Genomic DNA, 27339 nt, shown 5'->3' with positions numbered 1-27339 from the left:
GTATATACAAAAAAAAATTTGAAGACTGCAATTGAAACTTTACATAAATTTAATTCTGTCGTACTTCTGGTATTGATAAATGGTAAACAACATGCCATGTTGTAAGTCATACAAGAATATGGTACATATTTTGGTTGCTAACAAAGTGGCTTTATTTGGATGGGACAATTTTTTCTCTCCTTTTTTGTTGATTGGGTGTTTTTTCCAGTCCAGTTGAAGCAGGGAGTGAGATAGTCCTTATAAATATGCGTTTAGATTTAGCCTTTCTTAATATATGTGTTTGGATTTACTTGCGTCCAGTTTCAGTACAAAATCATAGAGTCTCCATTTAGTTGGGATACATTGTAACAAAGTATTTTTTCAAAGATTTTGAATATAGCGAACCTTAATTTACCGAATATCGGAGTCTGACCACACTGCCAATTGTTTATGTAGTTTGCTCTAGAAAGAGGTTGATTTATTTAATTTTCAATACAATAAGCTAGTAAATCAAAATTTCCCTGTGAAATGAAGGCAAATATATAATTATGGGTTGCAGATGTGTTTTGTTTCAATTATAATGAATGCTAAAAAGGCATGTGTGTGCTTTTATGATGCACTCCTCAGTTAAAACGTGAAGAGATAGTCTCATTGCTTTAAATTTCTTTTATTCCTCTCATGAAATGATTCACCAATAGAAAATTTTAAAAGAAGTATTTGGAAAAAAATATTTAAATGATTTAAGTACTTTCTTTAAATCCTGTATTTCAGCGAATACTTCCTATTTTCATTTTAATTTGTTTAAATTCATTTTAATTTTTAAACACGCTCTAGGGCTTATAAATGTAGGATATTAAAATGGTTTCCTTTCTTTTTAAGGTCATTTTATGATGATAAGACCTTCACCAAATGGAAGAGTAGCGGGTGATAACAAAGCTTTGTTGATTATGCCAAATGTGCCAGCTTCTGGAATTTCCAGAAGTTGCGTCCAATTCTGGTACCAAATGGCTGGTGAAAACGTCATAGCTCTTCAACTGTATATGAGGACAGTAGATGGCGCTCTTCCACAGTTCTCTCTGTGGTCACACGGTAGCAAGCATGGAAACGACACTTGGAGAGTGGGACAAAGAACAATTGATGCACCCTATGTTCACGAAGTAAATATTTAATTAGAGTTTAAGTTCGTGAAATGAAGCAAACTAACATTTCAATTATTAACTTAAAATCGACTTATAGAATCTTCGAGGTACGCAAGACATTCGCATCACATACTAAAGAGCTTAGTTAAATTCACGTCAAACTAGTTTTAAATCCTTCAGGATAGGGAGTTTAAAGTTTAAATATATAATTTTTTATTAATTAATTTAATAGTTACTTCTTTCGATCCGCTGTTTTACAGGCGTAGAAAATCATCTAATTAAATCGTCGAGTTGGTTCGTGAGAATCCAATATTCATTCTGAATTAGTGACATTGATTCTAAACTGTCACTAATGCAGAATGAGTCCCTTTTCTACCACATTAGTGACATGATAGGGAGTTTAAAGTTTAAATATATAGTTTTTTATTTACTAATTTAATAGCTACTTCTTTCTTTCCACTGTTTTAGAGGCGTAGAAATTCGAAATAAATCGTCGAGTCGGTTCGTGAGAATCCAACTCTTTCTGCATTAGTGACAGTGATGTTAAACTTTATAGCCATCACTGATTTTAAACTTTGTATTAATCTTACAGCTCTAATCATTAGTAGGTAGATTTGTTAAAATGACTATCGTGGTAATAGTTTTAAAATTTTTTTACAGTCGTTTTGCACGGCTTTTACTCTTTTAAGTTGCAACCAAAACAAATTGATTTCGACAGCAAAAAAAATCTAAGTTTGTTTTTTATGATTATTCACGAACTTTAAATCTTTATTTTGATACATAAATTTCGCTACACGCATGTGTGCTGTCAACTAATGTTTGATATTCGCGTTTTAGATTGTGTTCGAGGCTGTGATGGAACGAGGTAGCGATGGGTTTATTGCTCTTGACGATATCGTTGTAAAAGATGGTCAATGTCCACCTCCCGGCTCATGTAATTTCGAAGCAGATTTATGCACGTGGCAAAATGCTGACTCTGGTGTGGATGTGGAATGGGTAAGGAATACTGGGTCAACCCCAACACAAGGAACCGGACCCGATAAGGATCATACTATTGNTATATATATATTGTAATTTGCCCTTCAGATACCTGTATTGACGAAACGTCATTTCCCAAGTTGGGAATTGGAAAAAAATATTCCTATATTCAATAATAGACTTAACTAGTCACTTTTATTCACTTTATCACAAATTTTTTATTCACTTGGTTGTACAAAATACTGGTTTACATTGTTTCAAATATTATTTGTAAATTCACTTATTGCACAGCTGCCAACGTTTACGCATTTTGTGAAATATTTTTCCAGTCGTAGAGAAATAATAACTATATTCAACTAACGTCAATAGAATATTTTAAAATTTTCCAGAATTTAATACTCGGTTGATTTTGAAATTTTTTATGCAAGATGTTCAGTTACTAGAGTTTTTAATACTTACTTTTGTAATCAAAAATGAAATTTAAACAGTATCATCTCACTGTTCCTCTGAAATATAATTAATATGATAATTAACGTATAATAACAAATTCATGATTTTATAGAACGAAACAACATTTTTCTGATTTTGAATGACTGCATTTTGAGCCTTCTTAAACAATAAAAAGTTCAAAGGGTGTTTTAATTTGTGGCCACAAAGGTTGGTCAGTTAAAATTTTAAACCATTTAAGCCTAACAAAAAGTGAGAAACTGATTAACGTATGATGATATCGCATCTTTGCGGCAGACATAAAGCAGAATAAAAATAATACATATTTTAGTGTATAATTTAAGAATTCAGCAATTACTATTTTGCACTTAGCAACTTTTTGTAAGTAAAAAAAAAAGGAATAATTCTTGAACTTTTGTTTAATTAGAAGTTAATATTGCTAGATGCATATTGCTGAGAGATTTTATTTTTATTATTTTTCAGGATCTTACATATATCTGCAAGGCAGTAATCCGGAAAAGAAGAGAAACCTCGTTGGTATTCTTCAGTCAGAATTCTTCAGCTTATCAACACAAAGATGTCTAACCTTCTGGGCACACATGAGTGGAAAAGAAATGGGAACTTTAAAGGTGAACTTATTATATTATAACGGGGATCAGATAGTGAGCTTGGACAAGGAAACCTGGAACATCACGGGAGATCAGGGCAGCAAGTGGTTCAGTCGACAAATAACTATCGACATCGACGGTCTCATAATGCATGATGAGTACCAGATTCAGTTCACTGGCATAACTAAGGGTGATTTGAGTGATATAGCTCTTGATGACATTGAAGTTAGCAGTGGAAAGTGCTACGACGTGCCGGATGATGCATTCGACTGTAGAGATGGGTCACATGTTAACGCCAGTCGAGTATGTGACTTTGAGAAAGACTGTCCAGGAGGCGACGATGAAGCGAACTGCGGTGCTTGTGACTTTGAACAGGGTGCTTGTGGATGGGTTGACAAAAGCGCTAGTTCGTACCAAAAGTGGGACAGAGTTCCTGGTCAGAATGATACGAAGAAATTTGGTCTTGGATACGATCACACATTTAGATCACCTACAAGTTACTTTATGATTGCTGAAAATAATTATTATTACACATGGCAAGTTCCTATTTTGCAGAGTGCAAGTGGTCAGTTCCAGTTCAAAAGATCGTATGCTTCATGTTCAATGATATTTTATTATGCTTTTAAAGAAAATTCAAACGCATATTTACGAGTTAGGAAAAGATTCGGCGTTTATACCGTTGGCACTATTTGGGAACGTTATGGCTACTTGAATGAGGGATGGCAGAAAGGAACTGCCTATTTGGGAACAACAGAAAGACCTTTCAATCTTGAGTTTACTGTAGAAGTTTCTTATCAGTCAACATACGTCGTGATTGATGACATAATATTTGAAAACTGTAACATGCCAGAAAAGAGAGATACATGCAGCTTTAGAGATTTCAGGTGCGCAAATAACAGATGTGTTTCTAAGTATTACTTATGTGACTTATCAGATGATTGTGGCGATGGATCTGATGAGGCTCCTTCCATCTGTTCCAAGTATCCCAAGCCATGTACGTTTGAAACTTCTGGAGACTGTGAGTGGACCGTGAAAGGAAAAGCTACGTAAGTATCGATTAGTTTTATTTTTCATATTTGAATTCGTTTCAATAATTCGGTTTTATTTCAACATACGTACGTATTAAAGAGCTACGTACGAGCGTATGGTGCATGGAACGTACACATTGAAAAGGTACGAATGTACCGAATAGTTTTATTTTTCACAACTGAATTTTACTTGTAATAAGTTAATAGAAAACACAGAACTATTTGTTTATGATTTGTTTTGTCAGTTATTCATTAGCTTGCTGAATTATTGAATTTGTGATGTAATATTAGAATGCTAAATTTAGAAATCGGTAGAAGCAAAGTATGCATGCTCAATTCAAACTTATAAGAAAGTTTTGTATGCAAATATGTTTATATATATATTATTTATTGAGAGTGGAAATTTTAATTGTATTCATTAAAAATTACATATCGATTTTGATGTTTAAGGTTTGATTAAATTTCTCAAATTTCCGTCATAATTACGTTCAATGACAATTTAGCGTTATATTCTGACGGAAAAATAAAAAATTGTTTCACTAATTTTCAGGAGAAACACGAGGAAAAAATTATTACATGAATTTAATTTTAATCGAAATATTCTTTAAAAAAATTTGATAAAAGAGTTCTCACTTCCCAAGAAGTTAAAAAGCAAAAATTTGGAATCAAATTTTTTACAATTAGTTTTGTAATAATAAGAAAAACTACAAAAATCTTCATTTTGAAATTTTATAATTATTGGATAATAGGAGATAGTTAGAGTAATTGACGATAATGCAAAATTATACGTTTTTAACAAGACAGAAATCTGAAATTCAATCCACGTGTTCCGTATAAGAATTATAAGAAAACTAAAAAATTTCAGTTCAACATTTTGTAATTTTCCAGGTGACTAACCCAGCCGAAAGTTAATGCCAAATAATAGTTTATTCTGAAGATAGAAGCCTAAAATTTAATTTCAAATACTCGTTTCGTATACATTGAGGAAAAAAACTAAAACTATTTCATTTTGATATTTTCTAATTGTCGCGGTAATTATCCCAATTGAAGTTAATGCAAATAAAAGTTTGTCGCAGTGATAAAATTATCAAATTTAATCCCGACCACGTATTTCTTATCAGATGAATAGGAAAGCTAAAAACATCATTTCGATATTTTCTAGTTATCAGGGTAGAAAAAAAAAGTTAGTATGTATAGTTTGCCCAAGTGATAGTAATGCTAAATAACATGCTTTGCTTAGATACTAGTCTCCAATTTAGACCGTGCACTTATTGGATAAATAGGAAAATTAAAATGTTTCTTGTATATACTAATTGATACAATTGCTTTTCTCACCAGATATCAATTAATTTCAAAATTTATTTCAGGAACTACTGGCAAGTGTGGAGTGCATTATCATCTAGATCACAATCCAATTCTGGACCTTTAGTTGATCACACCAAGGGAGCGGGAAATGCTGGAAGATATTTAAGTTTGAGGCGATATTACGATGAGAGGAAAGACAACCAATCTTACTATCACAGTCCGAACTACATACGAAAGAACGGCGCGGCAGATTGTTCGCTCAGATTCTACTATTATTTGCATGGTTCCGATAATGCCTACATAAGGGTTTACACAGAGACAGAAAAGGACGGTTGGAACTGGGTACGAAGATTTGCCATATATGGAAGTATAGGACAAATGTGGAACCGTGCAATTGTAACTGTATGGAGCCAACAAGCATTTCATTTCATAATTGAAGGTAATCCTGGCTACAACAGATCTGATCGCATTGGAATTGATGACATTTCATTTACTGATGGATGCGAGAAATATTTACAGGACCTGCCAACACCTGTACCAACTCCTTTACCAACAAGATCTCCTTGTACTAACGCTCAATTCAAATGTATTGCTGGCCAACCTTTGTGTATTCCAAAAGCGAAAGTTTGCGATTTTTCACTTGATTGTTCTGATGGTTCTGACGAGAAAAATTGTGGCCCGTGTGACTTTGAAGAAGATATGTGCGGTTGGAGAGATCAGAGTCCTGGTAAATATGACTGGAAGCGCAAAAATGCATCTGAAACTGATAATTTCGGACCACCAACGGATAGCAGAAACTCTTCAGTAGGATTTTATGCTTATATCAAGGAATCGTCAGGGTTTTATGCTACAAACGCTTTGTTAGTAAGTCCAAACCTTCCTCCAACATCATCACATTGTGTTATGGCTTTTTGGTTATATGTAACACGTAGTTCAGCTGGATCTTTTTATGTACAACACAGTTCACCTTCATATTATTACAGATTTGATACAATCTGGACCCTTCCATCTTCATTTGAATCAAACTGGCAACGCATTGAGGTAAAAATACCAATGGCAACAAATAAAGGTTCGAAGGTTAGGTTCAACAGCTTTCCAAGTTGGAATTACCTTACAAAGGAGAAAAATGTTGCAATTGATGACATCAATTTCTTAAACTGTAACCCTAAAGACCTTTTAGTTGATTGTGATTTTGATGACGACAGTTTTAACGGTGGACTTTGTCATTGGACAGAATCTAGTAATAACTGGATTGGCTTAAAATGGAAGCGTGGTAAAGGATCGACGGAACGAAATTTTACTGGTCCCACATCTGACCACACAACAGGTAAGGGCTATTACATGTATCTTGATGCAGACGGAAGTAGTCCATATTATACTGCTCGCCTTAACAGTCCGACTCTACCGATGAATCAGCCTGATGGAAACTGTTTCTCATTTTGGTATCATATGTATGGTGCTCATGTTGGAAGTCTCCGTGTACATGCCAGGCGTGGTTACTTTTACCGAGATCATTTAATCATTTCAAGATCTCAGGGAAACAAATGGTATTTTTCAGAAGTCTTTATATCATCTGCCATGGATCACATGATCAGCATTTTTGGAACGACTAATTGGGGAAAGGAACATAATATTGCAATTGATGATATCAAAATGACTGATGGTCCTTGTCATGGAACTCGTAAATGTAGTTTTGAAGAGGACTTGTGTGGTTGGAATTCGACTTATGAAGGGCTCAGCGGATGGAATAGAGTACAAGGCAGCGGAAATTGGAGTGATGAAAGACCAAGCGTAGATCACACAACGAATTCAGAATTCGGACATTTTGTTGTTCTACCATACAAAAGACGAGGTGACTTAGCCAGGTTAGAAAGTCCACTTTATAAAAACTATGGAGAGGTGTGTGTGAAATTTTGGTACAATATGTTTGGAAATGACATTGGTACGCTGGCAGTTTATCAGAGAACAATGCAAGAAGGCCGACTAGAAAATCTTAAACACTTATGGAAAAGATCTGGAGATCATGTGGGTGTGTGGAAATTAGGACGCGCCACTATGAGCTCATTACCTAGCTTTTACATCGCATTTGAGGCTCAAACTGGAGCGGGACCCATTGGATATATAGCTCTAGATGACATAGAAATTACTCATGGAAAGTGTTCTGATCCTGCTTCGTGTACTTTCGAAATTGACACTTGTGGATGGAGTAACTCTGCCGCTCATTCAGATTTTGATTGGTTTAGGAGAGCTGGATCGGACAATAATGCGGGAGATGGTCCTGCAGGTGATCAAACTACTGGAACTATCCAAGGTCATTACATGTATGCTCTTTTATCAGGATCTAAAGAAGATGCAAAATCCACACTTTTGAGTGAAGACCTAGAAATCTATCCAAATTACTGTTTAACCTTCTGGTTCAATATGTACAATGCAGTTAATATTTCTTTGCTGGTTGAACAAGAACAAGTAGGCATGGAATGGGAAGTTATAGAAGAAATTAAATCTGATTTTGCTTTATCTGGGGTCTGGATAAAAATAGAAAACAATATTACCACAACACCTGCAGGTGATTTCTTCCAACTCGGAATTACAGCACTAGCACTCAGTTCACTAGACAATGACACTTATCGTGGCATAGCTGTCGATGATTTATCTTTGACAAAATCCTATTGTGGAGGCGAAACTATATCCACTGTACCACCAATCATCACTACCACAGCTTACCCACCATCAAAATTTGATTGTACATTTGAAAATGACCTTTGTTTATGGGAAAATGATCCCGAATTAAAACAAACAAAATGGGACAGAGTATCAGGCCATTCAAATAAGAAACTAACACGCCCACGCACAGATCATTCCTCACTCTCTTCCCAAGGTTACTATTTGACTTTGAGTGATTCTGCTAAAAATGACTATTTTGCCAGAGCAAAACTTTTGACTATGGATGGTATAGATTCTTCGGTAGACGGAGTCTGCTTTAAATTCTGGTATCACATGTATGGCAATAACCCAGGAGCGTTGTATTTAAAAGCCCAAAACTTCCATGACAATGACAAGACTGAAACGCTTTGGACAAGATCTAAATCACAAGGACCAAATTGGAAATATGATCAAGTTTTTATTAAGAAAGACTATGCATTCAAGATTTTATTCGAAGGAGATGGTACGCGATATGGAGACATATCTCTAGATGACTTTTCGCTGAACACCAAATCTTGCCCACCTAGAGACTTTTGCGATGTTGAGCAAGATTTCTGCGAATTCAGTCTCGATCCTGAAAGTGACTTTGATTGGAAAAGAGGAGCTGCTTACCAAACAAGAGGTGGACCCGACGTGGATCACACTTTAGGCACAAGATATGGATATTATTTTTACGTGGATAAAAATGAAAAAGTTTCTTTGGGACAAGTAGCCAAACTAGACACCAATGATGTTCAACCAGACAAGCAATGCATACAGTTTTGGTACTATCTGTATGGAAACGATGTTGGAACACTTGAAGTTCTTGTTAAAAATGGAGACACCACGGAATCTAAATGGAAAGAAACTGGGGATAGCAGTGAATTCTGGCACGGATCGCAAGTAGTGTTAGACAAAAAATTTGCCACAGCTTACAGTTACATCTTCCAGGTAAATATCATTTTGGTAAAATAATTATACTCTGAAATCCCATTCAGTAAATACATTTCCTAACAATATTAATTGAACAGAATTCTTCATTCTAATATTGTTTACAAATCATATAATATATAATAAAATACTAAAACAAGAAAAAAAAATTGACGGTAGTTAAAATGAAATAGTACAATTTTAAAAGATGTTCTTCCTTATCTATCTCACTCTCTCTCTCTCTCCATATCTCTGTACATAGTAGTTCCACTCCTGCTTATTTATGGATCTCAAGAATTTTTCTTGCCAAAATTGTGAGAATTTCACCAAAAGCGTTTCCTCAATTTTTTCCTCAATCCTCAATCACTACATCGTATATCGTGATATATATTTTGTGAAATGTAATGAAAATAAAGAAAAAGTGAATTAAATATACTTAAATAAACAAAAAAGGTTTAGAAAATGTAAAAAAACAGCACATAAAGCAATAAAATCAATACTCACATTAAAATGTGTGGCTTTTGACAAATAGCTTTAAGGTTAAGGTTTTGTCTAATATGATGCAAAAGCTGTATTTAAAGGCATACATTATGTTTTAATGTTAATTTCCGCGCATGCGCTGTGAAGCTCAATTAACGTTAGAAGGAAAACATTCCCTTTTTATTAGGAAGCTAAAGCGCTAAAGTTCTCGAATATCTGCAAAAGTCTATAAAGTTTTCTCCACTCTTGAAAAGAAAAAAAATGTGAAAATATTTTGATTTACCAATAGTAGATAACAGTATTTTAACATTTCCTTGTATTTAAAACTTGAATAATGTTTCGTGAATTGACGAAGAGGATATACTATTTACAATTCTTTAAGACCTCTTTTATGAAGAGAGTGCGCTAAATTAATGGATGGCAATAATTAGACACGAACAAAGTTTAACCCAAGAATTCTAAATAACTGTTACTAACTTAAAACAGTTATAAAAACAACACATTATAAAATACGTATAATTTTCATCACCGAATCGTATTCGAAAATCGTCTTTGAATCCCTTGATTTCATTTATAAAACTGAGTAACATTGTTTGTGGTTATTTTTACTCCTTAGGTAACTGCTGGTTTAGGATACGTAAACGGTACTATCGCCCTTGATGACATAGCAATAAAAAGGGAATGTCCACCTCTAGGGTCCTGCAACTTCGAAGACGGGATGTGTTTGTGGACCAATGACCCCACAGCTGACCTCCAATGGGTGAGAGGCACAGGTGAAATGACAGATGTAGCACCAGAAAACGACACAACACTTGGAAATCAATTTGGTACCTACTTATACGCACATGTTATATATAGTTGGAAGTCCAACCCGACACCAGCCAGGCTGCTGTCCCCTTACTTCCCCACAACTCAAAGAAGATGTGTCAATTACTGGAATTTCAGAAACGGGACAGACTTTGACGGTGCGCTGACAGTATCGGTATATATGGACACTGTAGATGAGGTGACTGAAATGCAGCATTTGACGCGAGAGAAATTGGGACGATGGAATAATGAACAGGTGCAAGTCTCGCCTGACGACACGGATAAAGATGGAAAATATCAAATACTTTTTGAAGCTCAATTGACTAACTCGTAAGTACTGAGACATAAGAATGCTTTTTGACTTCTGATATAGTGATTTATATTGCTTATATAATATGTCTGCAGATGGGTGATTCTCCAAAAATTTAACAACATCATGTCCAAACAGAATGTATTACAAGATTGTCTATGGCATCGAAAGTCGTTATTTTTTGTACTTTAAAGATATAATTTTTCATATACATTACCTTGCACATGAAAAAGTTCATTACAAACTGGACAATTCTCTGCAAAACATACGGAGTTGGTTCAAAAAGGAAACACGAAAAAATATCAAAACAAAAAATATTAACAATACAAATAAGTGGATTCAAATGTATTCAAAATAACTTTGAGAGCTCTTTTTGACGGTTTCTGAAAGGGAATGACAGACTCATGTTGCGGTTAGAGTACACTAAAGACGATTCTATCAATGATTAGAGTGGCAAGTTAATAAATTAGGAAAAAAAAGTTAATAAATTAAAACAAATGACACCTCAAACAAACAAATCTCTTCTCATTTTTGAAAGCTAACTATTTTTTATGTTACAAAATTAAATGCAAATTTAAACAAAAAGCATTATTGCTTATTTGAAATAGTTCTATTGTTCATAATTAGTAAATTTGTTTTTACACATAAGTAAAGATTATATTTATTGACGGTAAATTTTGCTCATCGATCCGGTTTTTATCAATGGCATTTCCGCACCAAGAAATTGAAACTAAGAAAAATTCAAATTGTTGCGGAAAATTGCGTACCTTCGATAACATCTTGAAGTCAATGAAGGAATGGAACAGAGAGTGGTCACTTCCGAGAGGTTTCACTGTATATATATTAGACGTAAAATAGCATTTTTTGAGTCCGTTTAATAACTTAACTCATGAAGGTGTGTCATTTGAAAGTTCTTCCAGTTGTTTTCCTATCGCTCTCCTGGCTCAGGGAAGTTTTCTATTGTTCTAGAAAAAGACAGAAATTTTTCAGTCTTGCACCTGCAACACTGTTTATTCCAACCATTCTGTTCCTTTGATTAAGTACATTAAAGAAATTATTCAACCAATGTTCTTATCATAACTTTGTAGTTCTAAAAGAAATGTATAATGCAATGTTTATTAAGGTCGTGATTCGAATCGAAGAACATTTTTAAGCCTAAATCTGCTTTTGAAACTTGTTGGCCGACCTTACTTTAGAAAATATAACACTCTTACTATGCAAAAATGTCAATCTTCTGGTATTTACTGAGTACCAGAAGATTATCCTGAAAACCAGAATCGTTAAAGTGAGTTCACTTTATTTTTCTCTCTTTAAATGTTTAAAGAGTGCGAATGATTATTTTTAGATATGTAAAGAACTTTGATTTTTAAGAATTTGTGATTTGAAAATGTCAAGTTTTTGGAGAATTCCCAGATATGCCTTTAACTCAGCAGAAAATCTTCAGAAGTAATATTTTAGTTAAAAATCTTTGCCAGAAATGTTAGAAGCATTTTGTAATAAAAATTGATTTTGTTTGGTAGAAGAAGCTGAAAGCAATCGTGCGTTTTAATATTAAGTATATCGTCAAACTGTACAATGGTAATTTTGCATTCTATTATTAATTTTATAATGTGTGATTCAATTCAATTGTGCAATTTTTCACAATTCAATTATCTATGTTTTCAAAAATCTTTTTTATTAATGTCAAATTCCGGATGATATTTCAGAAAAATTTATCAATTTTATGATTTAGTTTTTTTTAGATTATTAGAAAATATTTAATAAGTAAAATTTTTTTCAATAATTACCCGGAACAGAAACAGCAAAATTATGAACTTAAAATGAAAGTAATAGATAGAGTCATGGATTGAAACTTTTAATACATATTTTAGCACTTTTTACCGTCTTACGGAATTTAAAACATTTACCAATCCCTATTTATATATTTTGTAAGCACGCGGCCACCAAAGTTAATATAAACTTTGATTAGAAAATAATTATTTCAATTCATTTATTGAACTAGATGCTTAAACATCATTTACAGAAAAAACAAAAAATGTTTAAAACTTTATGTTTTAAGTCATACACAGTTGTTTGGTTTTAGCGTTTGCAAATCGTAAACTGATAAGTAGTAGCATAAACATTTTGAGACCTTCAGTAAAATAACGTAATTTAAGGGTTAAAAAAAGGAAAATGCTAAAATAAATTTTTTGAAGGACCTTTCAAAATCCTAATACTGATGTAATTGTTTTTGCTAAAAAGAGCGTTGAAATTGCTTTTTTTTATTGTCAAAATAAAAAATATTGCACAAGTGAAGAGCTTAGTGGTAAGTGGAGCCGATAAGTGACAGGGTATTTATTATTCAGAGAAAATAGTAAAAATGCGCCTTCTCAGTACGGGTATGCTTAATGTAAAGGAATTGTTTTTGCTTTTTTTTTAATTTCAACATGACAAATCGCACATTAGTTTTGAGTATGACTGCAGGGTTTTTATTTCAATTTAGGTTATGATTAATAAAACATGGCAAAAGATTATTAGCCCTACCTTCTTATTAATAAATCTATTGTAAAATAGTTCAGATACCGTTTTTTTCCTTCTTACCTTGATTATAGCCACTCTGAAAATATCACATACCTGGTTCATCTACTCAGCTTTTCAAATACTGTAATGATGCGTGTGTGTGTGTGTTTCCATCTGTTATCAACGCAAGCTGTAAGCTTTGGAGGAACATCATATTTGTCTTCGACTTCATGTTGCTGTTAATATATTATGATAGAAAAATTTAATACGTATGGTAGAATATATCTATTTGCAGAATAAATTGTTAATTTTGGAATACTTTTTCTACCACTTTTTTTTCTTTTTGTGTAATAGTGTTTGCATAGGTGGTAGCAAAAACAACTATTAATGAATGTTATGAATAAATTAAAAGATTCTACCAAAATCGCATTTAAAATAATACAGTTGCATTTTTTAATTATTCTTTTCCTGATTTCTTTTGTCCTATTTATTGTATATAAAACTGATGTCAATTTCAATATTATTTTTTTTTATTACAGAGTGAATAACTTTATTGCTCTTGACGACATAAATGTTTACGAGGGTGACTGTATACCTATAGAGGATAGAAAACCAGACTTTACTTGTGACGAAGGCTCAACTCACATTTCTGATGACTACCGGTGTGACTTTTATGAAGATTGCAAAGACGGTGCCGACGAAAAATCTTGCGGTACTCACTGTGATTTTGAAACTGAGGAACCTAACCCTTGCAACTGGGAGACAAGTACGAACAAGGCTTATTGGAACCGAACACTGGCTGATGGAAAAGATTATCCCAAAATGGATCACACTAAACAAGATCCTGGTAAAGGTTACTACATGAAGGTTACTTTGGATCGTTTCACATACAGAGGAAGGGCTGATTTCAAAAGTCCAGCTCTAATGCAATCTGCGGCAACATGTCGCATGTTTTTCTGGCATTATTTCTCCGCCTTGTATGACAATGAAGCTCTTTCTGTATATTATGAATCTGGCCATGTAAGTAAAATAACAGAGCTTTTCCGCCTGCAAGGGGACAAGCAAAAATCATGGATGAGAGGTGAAGTGATTGTGGGCCGAATAGCACACAGATTCCGAATCGGCATCGCTGGAGAAAAGAACGCGGCAACGTCTGTCTTTGCAATTGATGATATAGATTTTGAAAACTGTGACATACCAAGACCTCTTTTAGAGCCTAAGAAATGTAAAGACAAGGAATATCAGTGCGCAAACGGAAACTGTATATCAGGCATGCTCTTGTGTGACTTTGTGGATGATTGTGGTGATTATTCAGACGAAAACAGGCTCTTGGCAAAATGCGATCAATACCACGGTCGGTGTGATTTTGAAGGTGGTAACTTCTGTGGATGGAAAAGAGCACCAGAATCTGATTTTACGTGGTCTATATTGGCATACTCTAATTCTTATTGGAATAAAGCACTCGCACCTAGGGACCATACCAAAAATTCTGCCACTGGAAAATATTTGTATTTCAGCAACTCTTACCGTTATAGAGGTCAAGTTGCTCGATTAGCATCAAAAGTATTGGAAAGTACTGGTGAGGACTGCAACATACGGTTTTTCTACACTTATGGAACTGTGTTTAATTCAACGAAGTACGATGAAACGAAAGACATTGGAACTTTGGTAATTTACGTAAGACGAGACGAAATAAGTCCATGGAAACCTATCTTTACCACGCGAGAACCACCTGGTCAGTATTGGGAAAAAGTTGTTTTGCCCCTTGGCCATATTAAAGATCCTTTCGAAATTATTATTGAAAGCCGTATAGGTGGTACTTCTAAAGATGGAGGATGGGCTGTCGATGATGTGTCATTCACACCTGGATGCTTGATCTCTAACGAAACCCTTCCCTTGTCGATCCTTGAACCAACAGACCCACCAGTGACAGAATGCAAGGAAAATGAATTTCTGTGTTACAAAGACAAAACAGAAAAAACGTGCATAAGCACTGAACAGGTGTGTGATTTCGTACAAGACTGCTATAACCTCGAAGATGAAGATAAATGTGGAACATGTACATTTGATGATGATCGTAATCCGACATGTGGCTGGTTCGATGTTGTTGGGAATCGATGGCAAAGAGGTAAAGGTGCTCAAGGATCAAATGGCTTGACAGGTGATCTTTCAGGTAATGGTTATTATATGTATGTAAACAAAGAAAGTAGCGGATCAATTACTAGTCAGGCGAGGTTCAGATCTGTCGACTTGAAATACGCAGCAGCTTCATGTGAAATAAGTTTCTATTACTTTATGTCTGGCATCAATTCTAATGATGCTTCTCTGAAGCTACAGTTACAGGATAGAGATAGAAACGATGTACTGCTATGGCGTGAACTTTCAGATCAGGGGAAACACTGGAATAACGCAACTGTAAGCATTGGTAGACGTCTGTCTGGCTGGCATTTGGATTTCATTGCAACGCATATTCTTAGCGCAGGTGACATTGCCATTGACGAAATAGACTTTTTACGGTGTGCGCCGCCAGAGAAACGGACATGTTTTGACAAAAATGAATTTGCTTGTTACAGTGGTGAGTGTATTAATGGTTCATTGGCTTGTGATTTTAGTCTTGACTGCCCAGATGGTTCGGATGAATGGAACTGCACAGATTACTTAGAAAATTGTGATTTTGAGGATGGCTTTTGCAACTGGGTGCAAGAACCTAACTCTTCTCCGAAGTGGAACAGGACATCGGGTAAGAAATTGCCTGAGGGCTTCACTCCGGATAGAGATCATACACTTGATGATGAAACTGGACATTTTCTAATGGTTAAAAAATCTGACTACTATTATTGGAATGATGCTAAAATTAAAAGTACGGTATTTATCGCTGACATCTCTGGAAATTGTAAATTAAGGTTTTGGTATCATCTTTATCTTCCATATACAAGTAAAATAACCGTAAGTTTGATGTATCAGGACGACAATAGACCCCGACAACTAGCTAATTTCATGGGTTCTAATGGAGATGAATGGCAGAGAGGAGAAGTAGTTTTGAAGAGTCAATTTAATTTCCATGCTATAATAGGTGGCACGCCAGCATCAGGGGATAAAGGTAATGTTGCAATTGATGACATATCGTTCACTCTAACATGTGTTCCACTTTATACCGAAGTGACGACTCCGGTACCCACTATACAACCAAAGGGTGTATGTGACACAAAGGGCGAGTTTGCATGCGAAGATAATGCCTGCATACCAATGGATTCTGTATGCGATTTCAAAACAGACTGCCTGTATGGACTTGATGAGAAAGATTGTCCTGCTTTCTGCGATTTCGAACTGGGATCCACTTGTGGTTGGAAGGTTATAACTCAAGAAGGTGATGGTATAGAAGTAAATGTGACAATCGCTTCTGAAGCGAAAAAGGTTGTATTTGGTGCACCACAAGAAGATAAAACAACTGGCAAAGGTGAAGGTTCTTACCTACTAATCCATAGTTCATTTGATTCTCAAACCAGCCCCCTGGACGATTATAAAAGTCCCACCTTCCATAATTCTGCAACAACATGTAAATTTTCCTTCTGGATTGTTAGCCGAAGTTTTTGGATGAATCCTAAACTTACTTTAACCACAGATAAAGAATCAATTGATATGGCCACACTAAAATCTTTTGGTCAATACGCCTGGACAAGAGTAGAAACTGGCATAGGTCGACAAAAAAGCAACTTCACAATTAACTTCAATAAAAAAGGTGGCATAAAGCAGTGGGATTTCATTGCAATTGACGACATAGAGTTTATAAACTGTGCATTACCTAAGAAATATGATGATATTTGTCTAGGGTTCCGCTGTAAAACAACAAAAGCCTGCATAGATTACGATCGTGTTTGTGACGTGACAGATGACTGTGGCGACGGAACTGACGAAGCTGACTGTGAAGCTCAGAACTTTATTAAAACAGACTTTGAAAATGGATTGGGAGTTTTTAACTTACTTATTGACAGCAGAAAAGCACCGATATCATGGGAAATCAAAGCAGGCATTTCTCACAATTATGTAACTCAAAAAAGTGGACCACCTTTTGACCACACTTTATCGAACACTGATGGACATTACCTCTCTATGACCAAACGCAGGGAAGGTGGAATGAACGAAAAAGCTTGGCTTGTTTCCGATGTTCTTAGAAGTATCGCCAAAGGAGAGTGCCAAATGAGGTTTTACTACTTTATGTACGGTAAGGATGTTAATCAGTTGAATATTTACACCATTAAAGAACAAGGAGGAAGTTTTACTAGTTTGTGGACCCAAAGTGCTGCAATTGGTAATTTCTGGATGAGAGGTGCTGTATTTCTCAACGATTCTAATCCATTCCAAGTCATTTTAGAAGGCAAGTCTGGTCTTGATACAGCAGATGTGATTGCTCTTGATGACATATCATTCACAGGTGGATGCAGGTAAGTTATTTTTCTCCTGTCGCATTATTGAAAAAAACTCAATTACAAATAAAAAATTTATAACGTTATACAAGTAATTTTTGGAATCCATTTTAGCAAACTAATAGAAATGTTATCATGGAATATCAATAAAAGAAAAAACTACTTTTAAATATTTTTGGATCTACTTTTAATTGTTTTTAGAGGATCTAGGGAACTATAACAGAAACTACATGACGTAAACACAACCTTGACGTAAGCACAAACAGTGTTATATTTAGAATCAATTTTACCAAAGTAATGGAAATTTTATAATGGAGCGTCAATATGAAAAAACCCCAACTTTTAAGCATTTTTGGATCCACTTTTAATTAGTTTTAGAGGTTTTTAGGAACTATAACAGAAACTACATACATATCCCAGTAAAGAATTTGATGCAATGTTTTTTTTTTATACTTTGATAATTCGAAGACGATGATTTGTTTCTCGATTTCTTTGTCTATTTTGATAATGTGGCGTCTATTTATTTATTTATTATTCTACTTTGATAATTCGGAGACAATTTATTTATGTTTTATTTATTCTTCTTCTTTGTCAAATTATTCAGTGATTTTTTCATTATTCTACTTCTCTAACAACTCGGATACAATTTGTAAGAGGAAGAGAGGGAGAGAAGTTTTTTTGACACGTTCTATGAAAACATTATATATACTATACATTGTTTTAATTTAATTTAAAAAAATTTGTGAAGTTAAATTGTTTTTTTTTTGAATTTTTGAAAGTAAATTGGTTTTTTTTATTGAGAAAAATTAAAGATTAAGATATTTTTTAACTACTGCTTAAAAATTATATTGAATTATTGATTCGCCAACTTGGTCTAATATATTTGTGCATCTTTCTGGCAGTTGCAGGATTAAAAGTTCAAACTTTTTCCAATTTTTACTGAAACTGATCTTAATCAGTTTTGGCGTCTTCAATTGTAGTAAAAGTTTTGTCATCTAACGAATTTTTAAGAAACTGAAACAAGCAACTACACGAGAATATCTGATTTGGGGAATATGTTGTAGGTGGTAGCTCATTCCATATAAGACATGCAAGGTTTTGGGGAGTTCTCAAATTCTTATAAAAATTTTCATTAAATGTTAGGAACACCAATAGCTTCACAATTGATAAATTTTGATATTTTTTGTTTGATTGTGTCATTCGATTTGTAGGGCAGTCAACTTTCTGTGCTCTTGAGGAAAATTTCTTCTAGTGGTAGCTAAGTTTATATTTTGATGTATTATTCTTTGTTTTGTATATTAGATTTAAAGTTTTTTTTTCATACCACAATATGTAAATGATTCAAAACTTTATGCAAAAAGCCACTTACAGGAAAAGAGTGCAAGATTCCAATTTTTTTTTTACATTACATATTTTAAAAATTACTTACCAAACTTAGAAACAGGTGGTACAATAAACTATACAAAGCACAGCTAACATAAACAAAGGTTACCAATTGGTGGCTTAGTACGCAGGGGGTTGTAAAATTGAACGAAAATTTTCAAAAGATGACGCTGAGCATTATTTGTCTAAATACGGAGTCGAAATGCATTGTATAGCATACAGTCCTTTACATCACGCAACGCCATCTGTTAACAACTTCGTAACTAAATCGAAAAATCATGTACAAAATTCTTGCACCTCTCGTTATTAATATGCAGTCTTTTTTTTCTTCATTATCTCAAACATTATTTAATACTAAAATCATTTAGTCGTCCTCTAGATATTCATGGTAATAGTAGCTTATAGCAGAAAAAAAAATGTAGCTGTATGCAGAAATTTTTAAATACTTAATGGAGTAATATAAGTATTTTCTTCTTTCAATAAGTTATTCAACAAAACGCAAAGTTTATTTTATAAAGATTGCCTCCAGACCCATGACTGTGTATAGAAGTTAGAGGTTGTTTAATAGTGTATATATTACATATTTTTACTTCAATGAGATGCTTCAACGAATTTTGTTACTTAATTGGTAAATATTGTCTTCAGGCGGATGGCTGGAGTAACTTTGCCACCAAAAGAAGTGACCGGAACTTATCCTACAACAACACGAGAGCCAACAAATTGCAGAGCAGACCAATTCACCTGCAAGAAAGACAAACTCTGCATTCCTTCGTATCAGAAATGTGACTTCAGGAAAGATTGCTACGATGGAAGTGATGAAGATGACTGTGGTAAGTAATAGATAAATGGTCTTAACAGCTACTTTTAAGACGTCTAATAACAATAACTGTCTTAAGTAACAGACATTATATTATATCTTATCAGTTACGCACTGTTATATCTTATCAGTTGCTTTTGATGTCATCCTTATTAGCATTTCTCAGTCGTTAAACACAGCTCCCTACTTTTCCGGTCTGCGCAAAAGATTTTATTAAGTTAGTAAAATTTTTGTCTGATGTTTCATTTAAACCAATTTGATTTAAAATGATATTTATACAACCGTTATATCTAGTTAATTTAGAAATATATATGAAAAATCTGAGAAATAATTTTCCTGGGGAGGGGGGAGGTGGCATCTCTAGAATAATAAATAATTAATCAGGGTTGGGAGGGCCTCCCATCCCTAGACAATTGTTGTTGATGTTCCATCAAACGTTCTGTAGTGTGGCGGTAAGCTGTTCGAATGGGTGTATCTTCCCGATGTCCTTCTATAACTTACGCTACCCCTTCTTCAACTTATCAAGGGCTCATAATGCTTTTTATTACTTTTTTTATATGTTTTTTGCTACTTATCATTGCTTTGCAGAAAAAGGCATTCAAATACTCAGAGCAAATGCAAAAGATGCGTTTGTCATCAGAAATGTAACACAAAAACTAATTTTTTGTAATTATTTTTCATTTATTGAAATTTAAAAGAGACATAGATTCTCTGTTAACATTCTATTAGGTGAACTATAATACTTTTAATTCTTGACAACAAATACTTTATTCTTGATTAACAGATGCTTAATTCTTGATAATCTAGGAGCCGACTGAAAATGAGTCTGTTATTTTCAAGAATAGTTCTTGATTAATATATTATCAGGTTTTGATTATTTTTTTTATTCAGTTTGATTAATTTGTTATCAGGTTATTATCAAGTACTATCAGGAATTAAGATCTACACTATATGCTCAGATGTTTTATCACCTATTTTGTATTTTTCTTGAAGTAGTAAACGATTAAAATTTCGTGAATGCAAATTAGTGATTCCAATTTTCGTGATTAAACAATTTTCTATAATAATCTGTTTATTCTTTTCAAAATAATATATACTTATATATTGTGTTTTAGTACAAAAGTCCTGCCAGTTTGAAAATTCAGAGTTATGTGGTTGGGAGATATATCACAAGTTCATTCAAAACAGCAGAAGAAAGAGACAAGTTGAAGATGATCATGTATACCAATGGATTGCTATTCAAGCCAAAGATGATCATACTAAGGTCGGTAATAAAATGTAAAATAGTAACAAACATTTATAAGCTCATAAGTCTTTTATATTAGTATTTTTAATAAAAATGTTTTTCCCAGGTGAAATTTCAAAAAACACTCATCAGTTAATAAAAGTTTTCCGTTATGAAACACTAACGAACATTCATATGTTGATAAAATCTTTCTACAATAATGTATTAGCATTCATAAATGTATAATATTATCCATAAATAAAATGCTATCAAATAAGATGACCTATAAATTGCTAATTTAAGTTTCTAAGTCAGATTGACTTTGAGCAGCAAATCTAAAAGCAACGAGTTTTCGTTACGCTAACGTTAATGTAAAGCATATGTTAACAGCGGTGACACTTTTTTTAATTTAGAGAGACTAAAAAGTTGAATTCAATTCCTAATTTTTATATTTTTAAATTCCAGATCAATATAAAATACCGTCCAAAAGTGGATCACACAACAAACACGACAGAGGGATGGTACTTAATGGCTGACGGTGCACCTGGCATTGAAGGAGATGTCACTTCATTGGGATCACCGGAAATTTCTGCATCTCACGCACTATGTGCTCTGGACTTTTGGATTTATAGAGGAACTTCTTATAACACGTTGAGCGTCTCAGCTGGAAAGGATGGCTCTTTGCAAAAACTCTGGAGCGTATGGGACGATATGCCAGGATGTAAGTCATTCAGTAAACCTTAATTGAATTATTACCCTATTACCCAAGTCAAAATTCTTGATGGTCCCATCAAAAAATTTTGATGGATATAATGTTGGTTTTAGTGCGATTCATGATCGTCCAACATCACTTGATGGTCACCATCATCCAACATTTTCCATTATGCGTTCATGATTTTTGAGATGCCAACAAACTTCCATCATTCCACGAGTCTACACTAATGGTATCTATGATGGCCGACCATCAAGAGAGGAGGTTTGATTCTCATGGACCAACAATCCGTGATGGTTCATGATGAATTCAACTTTACATTTCCATGATGGTTTAGTTGGAATTCTTGTTGGTTCTCAAGAGTATACCATCAAAACAATTTAGTTTTTTTGTATATTGAACCATCATAAACCAGTCCGAATTCCTACACTGGGATGATGATTTTTCATGATAGTTTCAACATTTGATTTCTGAGAAACCATGATGGAAATTTCTAATGGTTCAACATGAACAAAACCATCACAAGTTGCTATTTTTATGTTGGACCATCATAAATCAGTACGAATTCCTATATTGTGGTGATGGTTACTTATGTTGGCTACCATCAAAAAATAAAATGATCCATGATGGAATTATTGAATTTTACCATAAAAATTATGTTGATCCATCAATGGAAAACCATAAAAAAATTTTACTTGGATAATCTTACATTATTTGAGATGCACTACTATGCTCTATTTATTATTTTATTTTTTACCAAGCATTGTTTATAAATTACCTATCAATGTCTGCTTGAAACAAATTTCAAAAACGCGTGTGATTTAAGAATAAGTTTAAAAAGAAGATTCTAGTTTTAGGCTTATTCTATTTCTATATGTGCTAAGAACGACGGTTAAAGTTTTGCAGGTAAAAGACGTCTTGATCTTTAATACCTTAATCCAGAAAAATAAAGCCGCCTTAGGCAATATATGTACAGGGTGTCTGAAAAGGATGGAAGAACCAAATATTTCGAGGAATGCATATTGGATCAAAATTTAAAAACACGCAGGTGAAATACTCCTGAAATGTACATTTAATGATAAAAAAAATCTTCCGCCACCCCTTATCTATTCCTGGGTGATGGAAAGTTAAAATCTTAAGTGGAAAGAATTCCCATTTTTGTTACAGATTTTGATTATCTAGAAAAAAGTAACCCAATGCAGGTTTTCCGTTTTTGTTCACAGATAACGCTGTAACTACAAAATAAAAACGAGTTTAATCATTTTTTTAATTGGATATATCGCGATAAACGCATGCCAGACCGAAAAATACAGAAGTTTTTTTATTTTTTGAAGGAAAAAAAAGTTTTCTCGTATTTATCTTATCGAACTACCTAATATCTTATCGAACTCGGATCCAACTCCCTTAAAGTCGCAATAAAGTCGTAAACTGCTTAGCGCTTGACTATCTATAGATTTATATGTTTCTCAAAACACTAAGTCACGTGCAAAAAGAAGCCATGTTTTTTATAATAGCCTGATTTTTGATCTATGAAAAATGACTTCTTTTTTATTGTCTCTGTTATTTTAATTTCTTGAAGTAATTTTTTGTGTGGTATTTTGTAATTAAAATGAACCATAATTTTTGTTTTAAATAAATACCTTTTAGTATACTTTTTTTTAAGTATTGATGTTTAAATCCTTTGTTTTATAGTTTGGGGAGCAAAAGGATGGGAACATGCCCGAGTACCATTAGGTGCCCTGAACAAATTTATTGTACGCTTTGATGCAGTGCGACCTCGAAGTCCTAACAGCATAATGTGTTTGGATGATATATCATTCCAACAGTGTGAACCACCCGAAGATCCTGACCCAGAAGAGGGCAGATGTGACGGTGCTCAGTATCCATGCAAGAACAATAAATGCATCGCTGATAATTTGCTGTGCGATTTCAACGATGACTGCAATGATTACAGTGACGAAAGAGATTATGTCTGCCAGGCTTTTGTGGGTCGTTGCAACTTTGAGGGAGCACCATGTACTAACTGGCACTTCGAAAATTCAGGCAGAGCTCAGTGGTCTATTATAAGCCCTAAAACGTACAAGTACTCTGGCGTACCTAAAACGGATCATACCACCAAGTCACTTAAAGGTAAGTACGTTTTACAAATGCTATAAAAAATTTAGCAATTATCTTTCTTTGGCTCTTACGCTCTCATACATATATTCTGAAGTTATTGCTCATGTCCAAGACCAGATTCTTTAAAACTGCAAGTTTTTAGTTACTCCAGAACACACTTAATCTTGTTAGGACATGAAACGACATTGCTAAATCTCGTAAAATATATTTCAAAGTTTTTTTTTCTGAATTATTTCATTACATGCAATTAATTTTCTCTCAACTTAGTTATCATGGTTGCAATAGCTGTTTAGTTACTCCGTGGAAAAACAGTCTACATTCCTCAATGAATCTGAAGCAATAAACGTAACTTTTCGTTTCAGAAAACAAGATAATTCCTGAGTTTAGAATCCCGGATAACAAATGTTCGAGCAATTTCAGGCATTTGCGTTTCATGAAGCTTCTAAAATTCACTCTTTATTAGTCTTAAGGGAATTGTATCTAACAAATGATCTGTTTAGTTGTGTGGATTGCGTAAGTTTGGAATAAAATGAATCTCACAGCCATTGGTTAGATTTGATATTTGATTCTTTGATTTGGATGTGAACCCTAAATCTGATCCTTTTTTTTCGGTGAAAGAATGGTTTCTTACTTTCAAAACACTTTTCAGTTTTGTGCTGAACGATTCTTTATGGTCAGAGAATTTTTTCAAATAGAATAATGCATGTCAAATGCTTACATTATTTCTATGTTTTTAATTTTGAATCACACGTGCATGTTGCACTGTTGAAAGACTTATTCCAAAAATATTGTAGTTTGAAGTTATATGCACTATCTTCCAGAAGACAGTTCTATTGCATTTTGTATAGTTCCATGTATTGTATAGCTCCATGTTTAGTCTCATGTATAGTTCCATGCATGAATCATATCATCTGGAATATAAATTTTGAGGTAAAAATACAATAATAATTTTTAAGAACGATTAATGAAATTTATTGCAAAGAATATTTTCTTCAATGGATAGAATATTAAATTAATTTTCAAGTGCACTAAAAATATTTCTCCTTTCCTTTTGCGCTAAATACATCATTTCTCTTATGTTGTCACGAATCTAAATAATGTAATATTGTAATAAATCTAAACAATCTTTCTTAAAACTTTTCTTTAAAAGAATGTGATGGTCTGGGGAAATTTAAAAATCAATATTAAAAAAAAATACATTTTTATTATAGGTCAATTCCTATCTGTTCCATCATATTATTACTCAAGTAATTTAAAACCAAAGATTCGTTCTGATACTATAGATGGTCAGTCAACTGACTGCAAGGTATGTAAGATGCATTTGCTATATATATATATATATATATGTTTTTTAATTTTTTTTTTATTTTCTCAACGAGGGACTCTTGAAAACTTTCAAGAAAAACTGACAAAACTTCTACATTGTTACAGTAATTGTCTCAAAATATTTACTGTTAAAAAAATTTCTCATTATTTACAACAGTAAACATGTAGAAAAAACGATAGGGACCCACATCTTTATTGCTCTATTCACTACAGTTTACAGTCTCCTTCGCAACCCAGTAATATAATTTATGTGAGTTGAATCTAATTTACTTTAACTTTAAATAAAAAAATTTTAAGCCAATTATAGTTCTTTTTTCAACTTATATTAGAGTTGGGTAAAGCGAATTATCAAAGTGATTTGAATCAATACAGTTCAATTAGTTGATTCGAATTACTTGCTAGTTGATTTGAATGACCGGGTCAATTTAGTGATATATAGAGCTAGAGTGTGTTGCTTGAAGCCAAGTACACTAAATTGCGAATATTATTGAACTGTTTCAGCTCTTTATGTAATATAACTTTAATTATTTTATTTAAACATTTTTTACTAGAAATAACTGTTTAACTAGAAAACTTAAGTTTTAGCAGAAAAGTAACTGAGTGTTTGACACATAATCGAATGAATGATTGAATAAAAGAGCATAGTTTTTGAGAGATAATTAATTTTCTATAGGTATAGTCATTTTATGTCATTTTGGCATATAATTGGAGTATAATTGGATTAGGGTATCAAAAGTAAGAATACATACGTATAATTTTGGAGTTCCTATCAGATTCAATGAGTGGTTGGTTAAGCTAAATGTGGTTGTTTAAGCCAAAAAGAAAATCCCAGTTTCGCTTACGTGGTAAATTTGGTTCTCAACCAGATACAGAATGTTTCTCTTATGTTGAAACTTTCTAATTACGTTAGTTACAGATAATCTAACTCAGAAAGTTTGGATCGTCATAAATTGAAATAAGTTATGTTTTTTTTTTTTGCATTTGTTAACAGGTTCGATTCTGGTTCAACACTGTTAACTTCCCTCATAAGATAAATGTTTATAAGCGAATTAGCTACGATGAAGATGGAATGAAATTCATAGATGCATTCTACAGTGATGTGAACAACTACTGGCACCGTGCAGAATTGGAAATTAAAAATGTTGACAAAGTCGATTTCCAGGTAAGTTTTATAGCTACTTAAAATGAATTATTTAATTTTATCATAAATTAATTTAGTTTATTTAAATTTAATCAAAATAGTCTTAGATAAAAATATTTCCACACCATTCAATTATAAAATAAATATAGAGGGTCTTAGAAAATTAATGGTCATAAATGTAAAAGTGATGTAACGTACCAAAACAAACTACTATTTTCTCAATACAATTCGAAATTGTTATTTAAAGAGTGAGCTGCGAGAGGATGCTAGATGGAAAAAAAAGAGAGCAATAAAATTTGGAGAAAAAAAATTACACTTGAGTAGCTTTAAATTTTTAAAAAAAAGTTAAATATTGTAATTTGAATTTGAGATCGACCGTTATTAGTAGGTAGTTGAAATGAGGAATAGTTTATCAAATCTAATCAGGGCTGAAGGCCTATATATATCAAGACGGAAAAAAGCAAAAACTGGTACAAAAAACTTTCATTCTAAAATTTTTTTGGAGAAAATTTTTTTGCAACTACCAAGATTGTTTTTTACAATAATAGCATAGATATAAAACTGCTTAGTTTAACTTGTATTTTATTGTGTTCACATTATGTTTTATTAATAATCGAGATTAATGATAACTAATATGAAATTAAAGAAGGAACTAGACTAGTAATTAAATATTTAATTATTATTACCAATTAAGTTAATTTTAGTTCTGTTAGTTAATTGCTATTTTTAGCAGTTTTGTAATTTTTATCTAAGCAAACACCTATCTGTAAAACTATAATGCATTGATTGTTTAAAATATAAACTTATATTTGACTAAATTTTATATCATTTTCAGATTGTTTTAGAAGCTGCTCTGGAGCCACGAATGGGAACAGTAAACATTGATGACATTTCATTAACACCAGGATGCCATTATGCTTCAGGTAATAAAAATTAAATGTGCTATTTATTTGCATGCATAATGTAAAAATTTTAATTACTACTTTATATATATATATATA

The 27339-nt window shown here is 33.1% G+C and overlaps 1 protein-coding gene across 1 annotated transcript in view; it reads left to right on the top strand.

Moving 5' to 3' along the window:
- The window catches only part of LOC107445048 (MAM and LDL-receptor class A domain-containing protein 1), a 157602-nt gene that overhangs the window by 108474 nt on the left and 21789 nt on the right, over positions 1 to 27339 (top strand). The window contains exons 57-69 of the mRNA XM_071185771.1: positions 859 to 1136; positions 1956 to 2188; positions 3004 to 4197; positions 5547 to 9117; positions 10193 to 10713; positions 13732 to 17634; positions 19645 to 19829; positions 20932 to 21080; positions 21507 to 21762; positions 23446 to 23883; positions 25083 to 25177; positions 26189 to 26359; positions 27174 to 27261. Coding sequence (XP_071041872.1) covers positions 859 to 1136; positions 1956 to 2188; positions 3004 to 4197; positions 5547 to 9117; positions 10193 to 10713; positions 13732 to 17634; positions 19645 to 19829; positions 20932 to 21080; positions 21507 to 21762; positions 23446 to 23883; positions 25083 to 25177; positions 26189 to 26359; positions 27174 to 27261 — 11082 coding nt within the window. The remainder of the gene's footprint in view (positions 1 to 858; positions 1137 to 1955; positions 2189 to 3003; positions 4198 to 5546; positions 9118 to 10192; positions 10714 to 13731; positions 17635 to 19644; positions 19830 to 20931; positions 21081 to 21506; positions 21763 to 23445; positions 23884 to 25082; positions 25178 to 26188; positions 26360 to 27173; positions 27262 to 27339) is intronic.

Source organism: Parasteatoda tepidariorum, chromosome 9 (genome assembly GCF_043381705.1).
Source record: "Parasteatoda tepidariorum isolate YZ-2023 chromosome 9, CAS_Ptep_4.0, whole genome shotgun sequence".
NCBI classification, from domain to species: Eukaryota; Metazoa; Arthropoda; class Arachnida; order Araneae; family Theridiidae; genus Parasteatoda; species Parasteatoda tepidariorum.
Note: the sequence above shows the minus strand (reverse complement) of the source record. Positions and strands in the feature narration are given on the sequence as shown.